At 52.6% G+C, this 12,260-nt stretch overlaps 1 protein-coding gene across 1 annotated transcript; it reads left to right on the forward strand.

Moving 5' to 3' along the window:
• Positions 1 to 4,461: 4,461 nt before the first annotated feature.
• On the forward strand, positions 4,462 to 8,319 carry LOC142356028 (uncharacterized). Its single transcript, XM_075408014.1, has 10 exons — positions 4,462 to 4,599; positions 4,749 to 4,852; positions 4,989 to 5,075; positions 5,339 to 5,464; positions 5,945 to 6,208; positions 6,447 to 6,626; positions 6,793 to 6,924; positions 7,138 to 7,315; positions 7,441 to 7,893; positions 8,023 to 8,319. Exons 2-10 carry the CDS (start codon positions 4,772 to 4,774, stop codon positions 8,304 to 8,306), a joined length of 1,785 nt encoding a protein of 594 aa, XP_075264129.1. The 5' UTR covers positions 4,462 to 4,599; positions 4,749 to 4,771; the 3' UTR covers positions 8,307 to 8,319.
• Positions 8,320 to 12,260: the final 3,941 nt, after the last annotated feature.

Consider the following 12,260-nt stretch of genomic DNA (forward strand, 5'->3'; position numbering starts at 1 on the left):
TGTCTCTGTGCCTGACAGTACCCTACGTGCAGCTTGGGCTTGGTTTTACCCTGGTTTCACAGCCTACAGGCCGCGGGGGCGGGGCCACGAGGCGCGCGGGGGCCAGCGCGTGGGACGCGGCGCCGGCCGGGATGAGAGCTAGACGTACTGGTGGTACCGTACAACTGTCAGCAATTGATCGTACTACGAGTACGAAAATTACGATATCGAGCACGTCGATCGGTAATATTATAGAATAGTAGATTGTCATTTGTCTACCTTCACTTGCCCGGGGGTGTTAAAAAAAAAAGACTAGTCCAATACGTTTAGTACTGTACGTAACTACGTAGGGCCGACCGGTATACCTGCCACTATTAACTTAATAATTTTTAAATTAATTTCATTAATATTAAATTAATATTAATGAAAACCTCCAAAATTGCCTGAATCTGGGCATTCTGCTCAAATAATAGGGGTGCCCTGGGGCAACTGAGCCAAAGCCCAGATCAGCCCGCGGCCCGCGGGCCTGTCTCGCGGCCAGGCTCTCGCCAGCTCCAAACGAGTGGCAGACTCCGGCAGGGCAGCCCTAAAGCATGACCGTATTGTGAAGCTACTCATGTATTGCTAGGTGAACCTGCGCCTGCTCCACAACGTGGATACGGATGTGCTCAACATGGTGGAGGATGCCCTTGATATAGCATTGGACGAGGCGGATGCCATTGCTTCCGGTGCCACTATTGAATGTGACGACGCCACTTCAGCTAGTGACGTGATCATGGACCTGGTGGAAGCAGAGGAGTGATTTGTCCGACAGGGCACAGTGAGTCGAGTGTAATACGATCCGCTCCATTGTAATACGATCAATTTTATTGGTGCCTAGATGCATGTGGCCCGGTCATCCTTCAGCCTGTATTGCGGATCCTGCAAGTCTAGTAAGGATGGGGGCTGATCAGGCGATCTGCAGCCTACAGTCTGGTGTGGACCCATTAATTTCCGGATTAAATTAATATTAATTAATTGATTTATCAATTAATACTAATTTAATATTAATGAAAACCCCTGTTAATAAATGAGCGTTAATTTGACACCCATACCGACCGGTACACCGGCCTCTAAAGAGAACCTATACCGCGGTCCACGATCGTATAAATCGTAATAAACGCCAAATTCTCCTTTTGGTGCCAAAATGCCTGCCCGGGCGGGTGTAAATAATAAAAAGGATTTCATAAAACAAACAAAAAGTAAAGAATAAATTTAGTGAAAAGAAAGCCACCTCGTCATCGAATTATTCGGCCCCTACTACACTGATTATCCTACTAATGTGTTGACAGGGCGTACGGCGAGAAGCCAGTGTAGCCTGCAGTCAGGCTACGAATACGGACTACAGCGCAGCGGAGTCTGCCAGACATTTCAGCATACAGCGAAACCTCCAGAACTTTCATGAAGCTACGGGACAGTCGACTATTCAGGTCAGTCCCCGTGCCGGCTCAGCCCCCGGACAGCCACAGCACCGAGACGGCCAGCCCACACACGGAACCGGCGGCCAGCACCGCACAGCCCAGCCAGTGCTAGCACTGGGTAGGACACGTGCCAAGCAGCACTAGGGAGCACGAGGAGACAGGGGTTAGCCCCGGGACAGCCAGCCGACCATCGGCGGTCAGCCCAGGACGTAGCCCAGGACGGCCGAGCAGCCCATCAGCCCATTGCGGCCGCGAGCCAGCCACGTCATGGCAGCATGGCAGGGAGACACCCTGCGGACAGTTCAGCAGCCTCACAAGTCATTAGTGAGTGCTCCTACAGCCCCGAGACAGGCAACACAGCAAGCCGACAGCCAGAAGAGCCAAGCAAGGCTAGGACAGCATTTTCCAGAATATTGAGATATTTTACAGGATCCTGATGAACCCGGCACACTTTAACAGGGCATAACTTCTAGCATACTGAGGGCAGCACAGATCTGAGCATAGTGCCAGAAACTAGAGAGGAACTGCCAACTTCTGAGCCTATTAGCGCATGCTGCGGCAACCTGCAGCATGTCTAAAAGTGTGCATGCAGTTAGCCTACAAATAGCAGACAGTAGACAGCTCACAGTCAGCTGTGAGTCTGAATCGTTGTTGTCTTTTCAGTTCTATGACCATCAAGGGTCAGTGTAAGCGAACCTTTCCCAGTTTACAGTGTCAAGGGACACAGGGAGAGTGTGTGTGGTCAGTGGTGTGCATTGAGAGGCCACCCTGGCTTGTGTCCAGCAGCCCGACAGTGCCAGACATTGCACTGTGCTGGTTGTGTGTGTGTGGAGTGCGACGACACCCATAGGCAAGGGGACCTACCTCCTTGCCACCCTTCTTTATCAACTTCGTGCGTCATTGGACGATCCCAGGACCTCACAGCATCACTGCAGTCAGTGTCTTCCTCCACCTTAGTGAGTGTGTCTCAGTGAAGACCCAGTTCCGATTCAGACTCACAGCTAGGTGAGGAGGATACTTTGAAGTGTGGTCGGCTTGATGGCTGATCTTGGAGGCCCCTCGGGAGGGCCGGCGGGAGCTCCTCAAGGTGGGGGTAGCTCCAGCAACTCTGTTCCGGGTTCCATTCTGGGACAAACTGAGGCTGCTCAGTCTGAGCAGCAGGAGCGGGCTGACGTTCCACGGCAACCACGCTCATCTACACCTGGGGCTTCGACGGCAGAGTCTGAAGTCCATGTCAAGAAGATTTGGAGAGGCGCTCACCTGACCGGCATGACGTGGGGTGAGTGGAAGAGATACTACTATCAGCCTGCCAAGCAGATGAAGAAGGCTCAGTATGCACAGGCACGGCCACCGCGACAGTGGACGCCCTACACTGAGTATCTGTTTTTGGACGGGTGTGTGGATCATGATGTCAAGGGCATCAAGGAAGCCTACCATCAGTTGGTGGACAGGGGCTACTTCGATGAGGAAGAGCCTGATTGGCGAGAGGTCACCGACTTCTACATACGTCACCTGTCAGAGGTTGGCGCAGCAGCAGCGCTGGAGAGTCAACGTCAGATTGTCGACAAACGGGAAGGCGGTTTCAGCCTTCCACCTTCTGAGCTTGCCAGAGACGTGCGGCGAGCACATGTGGCACGGTATGGCCGGGACAACTTTCAAGCGGCCAACCATCTGTTGTACGACCTGTTGGTGGAACCCTGGGCTACCGTACCTGACTTGAAGAGGCGGGAGCCGGACCTGAAGTGGGACCTCCAGGACCTGCGCTACAGCACGGCAGACAGGTTGACAGAGATTGCCGACCGTGTGGCAGCCATGGAAAACAAGGCGCTAAGGGAGGAGACCAACGAGCGGATCCGCCAGCGTGACCACCGCCTACAGCATCGAGGGCCTGGAGCCTACCAGGAGACGATGGTAGTCAACGGGCAGACCCGCCCACGCTGCGACGTCTGCACCGAGTTGAAGGAGGAGAACCAGTTCCATTTACCGAGGTTCTGTCCTACGCGCCGGGCAGTGCAACAGCACAAGAACCGTCAGGCTGAGGACAAGCGGCAGCAGGGCGGTGAGAGGCGACAGGGCGGCAGCTCGCGTCAGCATATTCTGCAGCACCAGGATGAGGCGGCAGAAGAAGATGAGGCAGAGATCATGGCAAGCCAGGTCTACAACGATCGGGAGAAGGGTCGATGCTTCAACTGCAAGGAGAAGGGACATCGGTTCACCGAGTGCCCGCAAAAGATCACCGACCCCGCTTGTCTGCAACGCTTGAAGCGGAACAACTACGAGTATGCTGCACGTAAGCGGTATCTGGAGCGTTCGCCGCTGAAGGACAACCCTGCCCCGACAGCAGAAGGCCACCAGAGGGCAGGCGAGAAGAATCCGTCAGACGGAGGGAAGCTTACCATAATGCAGCGGAACTCAAGCGGGCAGAACACAGGCGAGAGTACCAAGACAGTGAGGTTCCAGGAACCTGACGACGATGAGGAGTACTGGCTCTCTTCACAGCAGCTGACGTTCAGCAGCGGCAGCCGAGCATTCCCCGCTACGGGTGGACGACCATCAGCTGTCCCCTCCAGGCCCCCAACCGCACCAGCAAGGCCCCGTGGCAGACCCCGTGTGTTGCGAGAGGGAGTTCGAGATGACCCGGGACTGCGTATGCAGCAGCCAGGATGGGACAGACAGCGAGAGCGGCTGAACCACCTGCCCCGAGGCTTTGAGCCAGCTGGGATGGGACAGAGGCAGCCCCAGCAAACCCCGCACGCGAATGTGAATGTGATGTATATTTTTCCTGCCGACAGCCGAGCACGGATACGGCACCCAGCCCTACGACAGTGTAGCGATTAAATGTTGGTCTTCACGTACTCTTCCCACTGACTGACTACTAGCGCTGCAGTACTCTTGCCTTTTTACCTACGCGTGCTCAATGCTCATGCACTACTCGTAGCCAGAGAGAGCCGCGCGATACCTAGCTCGATATCCATTGCAGTTTGCACCCAGTGAGAAACTGGGCCGCGCGAACCATCTTTGGGCCGTCTCATGCTGAGGGAGAACCCTGTACGAAATTCCCGTGACAGAGTACATACCTTTCCGCCTGGATTAGCGTGTCACAACACCGCCAACGGCCACCTCGACTTGTTATTCCACAGTCAGTAAGAGTGTCAACAAGGTACGTCCGCATTCAAGTGTGCATGGCATGCTCTCAGGTGCTGAGCGGGGCACACGTTACGGACTGGTGACGAGCGTAAGGCCGAGAGGATCTACAATGACAGACCCGATACCCGCGCAATTCCGCTCATTTAACTCTGCGTTTTGCAGGTTGCTTCGCGCAGTTTCTCACAATGGGAGCCCACGGAAAACATGAAGCTGTGGGAGACAAGTCATTGCAGGAAACCCTCGAGAATCTTGAACTATCTAAGGAGGTAAGCACAGTTGCCGTCGACAGTTCTTGTCATGTTCCCCCTTGTCATGTCCCAGAACGCTGGAGCTAGCTACGTGCCGTATGATCCGGTATGTCTGATCTGTATCCTTGCCCGCCCGTCGACCATGATTCAACAGGAGGTAGACAAGTTCGAGAAAGCCTTCAAAGACCCGGAATTCATGAAGATGTTTGCGGATTACGCTAAGGAGATATCTGATCCTAAGGTATGACTATTAGATATCCGCAGGCCATAGATTTTTACATTTGTTTGCACATGATATATGGCGCAACTGCACGAGGCCTCACAGGCAGGAGCTCTTTTCGTCATGGAGAGGGGAGAGGGCAGATGAGCTGGGTTAGGAAAGGGGGGGGGGGGGGGGGGGGGGCAGGATGAGTACACCAATTCTTCCATACTGATCAATCCTCCCATTCGTCTCTTGGTCTTGTGGGCCTTGTGGTTTATGAGAGATCCCTTGTTCCCGAGCAGAACCGCCAGGAGACGGATTTATACCTGCGGCAGCTCGAAGCGGAGAGTAGAGTTGAGGAGGTATATGGCAAAGGCGTGCAACTTATTGTACCTTCTGAAGGATTTGTTGTGAAAACTCACGACCAGGTGCGCCAGGGACCATACGCTGCACCTCATGCCTCACATCTATGCTGCTTTGTTTGACTCGCTATAGTTCGGACAGCGCGACTGTATTACTTGTAAGGGCCACTGCGTTCTGCCAGCTCGCATAACTGCCCTTGGCAGGGCAGAGGTGCGTGCACAACCTGACTTGGGAACCACAACAGGTTTTGGGGACGGTTCATCGGCATGATTTATCGGCTTCTGCGCTGTGCAGGGATCAGGACGCAAAGTATTTATAAACATTTGTAGCTCGGACAAGGCACGAATACCTGAAGTATTTGCACCTGCAGATATGCTGCATTGCACCCTGATTTGCACGCACCAGATGTTCCAGGATCATAATAATCACATGTTCCAGGACCATGATAATATCGTCAGTACACTTTCGATGAGTTGCTTAATCTGCAATGCTATCATAGTTCCAGATAAGAGTCCGGTTGATAGCGCCGTGTGTTGTTCCTGCAGATTGAGCCCTGCAAGGGCAGGAAAACAACCGACCCCAGTAACCCAGCAAAATCTGGCACATCCTGGGACATACCCTTGTCCCTAGGGAAGCCAAAAACAGGCACTGACAAGAAGGGAGGAGCATGTGACGTTTTTGACTTCGTTGTGCATCCCAACACTGAGGAAATGGCCCTGCGTCATGCACCGTTCAAGTCCCTGATCGTTGAAACAGCCATTGAAAACGTTGAGAAGAACTTCTCAATGAAGCTGTCCCGTTCTTGGAAGGTGGGATGATGGCAGAGTGCTGGCCTGTGGTCTGAGGACCTGTTCATGCTATATTTTCGTTCATTGTTGTTGATATGCTTCGAAATGCCCACCTTGTGATCCCATATTTCCATAACGCCTCATGTTGGGGGATCCTTGGAGCTACAAAGGAAACAAAGCGAACGCACTTGGCTTCGCTTGAAGATGAAATGTGCTGACTGCGCCATGTGCTTGCTGCCCCTGGTACTGTGGTTAATAGCAACCCAAACTGAAGTACAAGGGGGTGGAAGGTGCAGAAACCCCCCATGCTATGGCAGTCCGTGGTGGGCAAGCCCCTGAGCGGTCAGAATCTGGCAGGATACGGCCGCAGCCTGGAGCTGTGAAGAAAGAGCTAGTGAACTCTGTCGGTGATACTGCTGTTTCCGCGGAGCAGCTTCAGGTAGCACAGGAGACTGCGTGTACGGTGCTATTCATGCTGCATAGAATGAATCACTGCCCAGGTTAGCGGTAGATTGTAGGAGCAGGAAACATAAAGAGATTGCTCCAACGAAAACTTCTCCCGCCGTTACGCTGCCTGCTCGACCAAGTGTGCTACTCGTTTGCAGGAGCCCAAGTCAGGATCTAGCAGCAGCTTCCGCTTCCCAGCACGAAAGAAACACATAAATGAGGCAAAGCCATCGAAACCTGGCGACATTGGCTTCAAGTATCCATCAGGCGAGAGCTGCCCGGAGCACCAGGTAATTCCCCTTTTGCCTCTTGGCTCCCTTGACCCATCAACCACTGATTGCATCCCAACGCTTGCAAAGAGAGTGACGTCGATTATATCCATGTTTGAGTGCTCTTTCACGGAACACATGCGGCATCTGAGATTCAAGGCACTGGATATAAGACCTGCCGCTGCTAAACAGCATCTGAAATACCGCCAATGTGTTTGCTGGTGTGTGGTGCAGGTGGTAGAGAGTGGATCCTTGGATTTGGCAGCTGCGTGGGGTGATGCAGGCCGTGGAGTTGACATGGGTGTAAACATACCCGCGTTCTTGGTGTTGAGGGTTATGTTGCCTGGGTGCGTGTCAGCCGCCAGTATGGAACTTGACGTTCAAAAAAGATGCGTCGACCTGTGCATCCCAGGTACCGCTCCGCAACTGGCCACAGCTTCCCTTGCTTGAGATGCAATTTCATGCGAATCAGGTCAGTATCTTAGGCGCCGATTCTCTGGCTCCAATATCTGTCCTAACCCATGATTTTGTCCACAGGGAGATATAGGCTTCAGAAATCGTTTGCACATGATGTTGACGAATCCAGAGCCAAAGCCAAGTTTGATAAGAGCAAGCAACAGTTGGAGATCAAACTGCCCGTGATTCCACCACCCCCCGCATCTTTCTTTCACATGCAGCAGGACCCCACGAAAAATGCTGTCAAAGAGCTGGGCTCCGCCGTTGCAGTTGCTGCGCCGGATTCACCCTGTGACAGTCTGCCTGATTCGGTTACTGGAGGCCACGGTACTGCTGGGCGCGCCACCATGGACGTTCCCAAGTCAGAAGAGCGTGGCATGAAGGAGGCAGAGGGTTCAAGCAATGGCGGCTCGACAATTTCCGGAGGTGACACTGTCGAGACAAACCAGGTACAAGCAAAATGGCAGGAGATCATGCGACAGCACGACGCAGTCAATGACAAAGATTCGACCCGCCCAATGGCATCTATAGATGGTAAGTCTGCTACCCACATGTGAGCAAAGCACCCGAGCCTGGCTGGGGCCAGCATGGCATGCAGGCTGGCGCACACGCTGCCATGTCCTGCCGCATGAACTGACAGCTCAATATGTTGTTGCCTTGCAGAAGCTTCCCTTGATCGCGAATTCTGCCGAGCAAAAACATGGATGGGACACCGACCTGGGTATGTGTTCAAGACAGGCAGCGATGGCATCGGCTACTACAAGGACACCTGTTCAGCCCCAGATAGCTCTTCTACCGGCCCAACATCGGCAGGTCATGACTGCAAGGCAGGTGCACCCAGCTCAGGTGGAGATTCAAGTCCGCCCAGGGTGCTGCCTCTCCCATCAGGCTCCAAATTCAGCATGCAGCCACGCATTGACAGCACATTTGCAGAAGAGCTTGACTGAGTACCAAATAGGAGGGGCAGGGCAAGTCAATTGGCTTGTTGCTCTCATGAGCCATAGAAGTCTAGATTTGACAGCCAAGTCTAATATAATGCAGCCTGCCCGGATTTGTGCTTTGATTTGCTCTGATAATTGTTACCCAGCGGCCCTGGGGTGCGTGCTCTGGCTAATCTTTCTTGCCATGGGGACTTCTGCCTGACTGCAATTCATAGGATTGAGATAGACATGAGGACACCACCCGCAGAGAGAAGTGCAAAAACGTGCAACAGCCATACTAGCTGGTTACTTGATCCCACAAGTTGCAGTTTTGGGGGCGATATTATTATGACGCGAGTTTATATTTGTTAGTTAAGTTAGGTGCAATTTGTATATTCCCGCAATTCCGAACAAATGTTCGGTCTAGGAAGAGGAGGAAGAGAAGACCTAATATGAGACATTTTCCTAATTCGAGACATTCGGTACGTTTGGATGTACTAGGTGAAGTACTAGCTGGCTTGTACTCGTACGAGCATCCGGCTGTCGGATCGCGGGTTCCCGTATTTTATCGTGCGCTGCTGGCCAAACGAGGACAGGTTATTTTTTGAGTTAGGGAATCGACTCCGGAGTATTCACGGTTAGTATTCTTGGTTTATTCGTGATATATCCGTATTTTTATCGTTTAACAAAAGTCTCTAATTAGGACCACCCCCAAAATATGCCCTGACCCCCCGACCTGCCGCGGCTGCCGCGGCTCCCGATGTGACCGCCACGACAACCGCAGCTCGCCGTGGAAGACTGCATATGTCTTCGACAAGCTGTGGCCGGTGACACAGGCGCTGTGCTGGCCGGCATCATGCTGAACCGAGGGTGCTGAAACACCGCGAAAACGTCTCTAATTAGGTCCCCCGCTCCCTATTGCTCGAAATTGTGTGTCTGTGTGTGTGTGTGTGTGTGTGTGTGTGTCTGTCTAGCTGTCTGTCTGTCCGCAAATGTTGTAGCTGTACCCGTACGCAGTACGGGACGGGAAGGCCGTAGATATATTCGCTACTATCTATACGAGTAGGCTGTAGGGTACCCGTACAGTACAGTAGGGTAGCTCGCGTAGACAGCTGTCTAGGTACCCTACGCCTAGGCGTGATGAAGGGTTGGTTACAAGACCCGAAGGCAGCCACACGCCTAGGCGTAGGGTACCTACCCTACCGGCCAGCGCCGCGGCCAGCGGCGCCAGGGATACACACGTACCAGTACTAGTACGAGTACTGGTCCCTGCCTGCTAGCTGCATGTCATGCATCGCGACCCCCGACCCCCGATCCCCAACCCCAACCCCGATCCCGGACCCTCGACCCCCGACCCCCGACCCCCGACCCCCGACCCCCGACCCCCGACCCCCGACCCCCGACCCCCGACCCCCGACCCCCGACCCCCGACCCCCGACCCCCGACCCCCGACCCAGGTACTGATCTCGCAGCCCTCGAGGGGCATGCATCAAAACAACAGCCAATACATTTATCAAAGTACAACATTTGTTCGGTCCATGGCAGAGCCATTATTATATTAGGCGTGCAATATATATATTGCGACAGCCAGTACGCAATATGTACATTGTGCACGTAAACTCACGCAATATATATATTGCGCATGGGCAGTACGCAATATATATAGTGCGTGTATGAGGTTGCGCAATATGTATATTGCTTATGTGTGTTGGCGCAATATACATATTGCGTACGTGAGATCGGCAAATATGTATATTGCGCGTCTTTAGACGTGCAATATACATATTGCGTGCGCACGGTACGCAATTTGCAGTCTTGCACAAAAGGCGGAGTGTTTTACGGATGTCTGCGGACTCAGTAAGGATTAAGGACATGGTTTTCTGGTGCCCCGTTACAACCGTATCTCATCGGATTCTCCGCTGAACTGGTCGGACAGCGGGGGCCACTGTTAGCCACTGCGTTACAACCGTATCTCATCGGATTCTCCGCTGCACTGGTCGGACAGCGGGGGCCACTGTTAGCAAGTGACCGTGCCGACAAGCTAGCATGGTTAAAAGTCGACGATCTGCCACGACCCGGTCGTATTCGCCTTGACAATCGCCTCCCAGCACTGCATTGCGGGAGTAAATCATGAGCGAGGGAGAAGCCGGAGCGAGCGTGGAGCTCGCGCGGACTGCCCGTGGCGGCCACGCATTGCCGGGTCGGAGACTCGGAGTACACTTGGTCGAACTGCTGCGAAAAGTCGGGAAAGCCGAAGCCACCGTGTATCTGAAATATTGTAAAAAAGGACAAGGCCAATGCAAATTGCGTACCCTGCCCACGCAATATGTAACGACGCGCGATATACATATTGCTTATCCCACGTACGCAATATGTATATTGCGCCGATACACATAAGCAATATACATATTGCGCAACCTCATACGCGCAAAACATATATTGCGTACTGCCCATGCGCAATATACATATTGCATGATTTTACGTGCGCAATATACATATCGCGTACTCGGACCGGCTGTCGCGATATATATATATATATATATATATTGCACGCGCAATATATAGTCGCTTCGCGACGAACCCCTCTGTGGTTATCTATGGCCGGTGGGTATGTAGTAGGTACCCTTCCTAGGTACCTAGGTACTTGTAGGCCGGTAAATAAGCTAACCCCACGGATGTAATCAACCTTTCACTTCTAAGTTGAAGGCTGGTAGGTGGTGCCCCAGGTAGGTACCTACGATGTATCTTCGGAGATACCATAATGCCTCCTGCATAATCAGGCCCGGGAGCCAGAAGCAGGGCCTGAAGTAAGTGGTACTCGTAGGTAGGTAGGGTAGGCCCTACCCAAGCTGCTAGTACACTTCATTCGTATTGTACGATCGATTCTTGATTCCAACCCACGGAATGCTGCGGAATACGTGATATGCTCCACGCTGGACGCACGAAATCATGACGAGCGTACAAACACGTGTACCAACGGCGTGACGCAAACACACACAAAAAATATGAAATACCAACGTAAGTACAACGAATATCTTCGAAGTCGATACGTTTATCAAACGAGAATGCTGATTTGCGCACGGACACAGACACGGAACACATAAACATCCCAACAACCCCAGAGGGGTAATAATATTGCGGAAATGTACATAATAATGGCTGATCCGCCATGGACCGAACAAATGATGTACTTTTAAAAAATGTATTGGCTGTTGTTTTGATGCCCATGGCTTGTGTTTTCTGACTGGAGAGTGCCAGGTTTTTAATCTCAACGAAGCGTTGGGTTTTGGCGGAGTACGAAGAATGAGTACTGCTCAAAGCGCAACGCGAGCGATTAGTGGTATCCCGCGTACAGGAACGTGCTATATACGTTCACTTTTCCGTTTTTAACTGTTTCCGTATGAGTACTCGTGAGATAAGCGATATAGTAGTGATGTCCGAAAAATAGGGAGCCGTCCGATGATCAGCGGGACAGTTGTGACCGCACGATCTAGCCTGTAAATAATTTATGCCGTCAGATTTAACAACCGATCTACATGAGCCGCAAGATGAGGTGCAAAAATAGGGTGCAAAATTAGACAGCCGCACGATCAATATCAGGATAGCTAGGAGCCGCACGATCTAAGGGGCATTACTGGGTACGAGTACAAAGAGTAGGTACTATGAGTAGGTACTAGTAGGTACCTACTCAGCTGATCTGCAGGGGGGTTAACTGGGTTTCTTACTGGTAGGGTACCTACGAGTACCTACTGGCTACTCCGGGTACCTACTGTAGGTAGGGTACGTACTGTATACCAGGATATTTTTGGAACTTTCCAGGTTTTACCGGAACATTGTTATTTTAAAAAGGACAGCACCCGGCAGCCGGTTACGGTTCTTAACTCCGGGTACGATACCGCGATTGCTGCAGGCTGCCGCTGCCTGCCGCCGATGGCAGGTGTTGCCGACCGCTGGTCGCCGGTCCCTGAGGGTCCGGCTCTG

The sequence above is a fragment of the Convolutriloba macropyga genome, unplaced genomic scaffold, assembly GCF_964194025.1.
Source record: "Convolutriloba macropyga unplaced genomic scaffold, txConMacr16.3 SCAFFOLD_4277, whole genome shotgun sequence".
Taxonomy (NCBI): Eukaryota; Metazoa; Xenacoelomorpha; order Acoela; family Convolutidae; genus Convolutriloba; species Convolutriloba macropyga.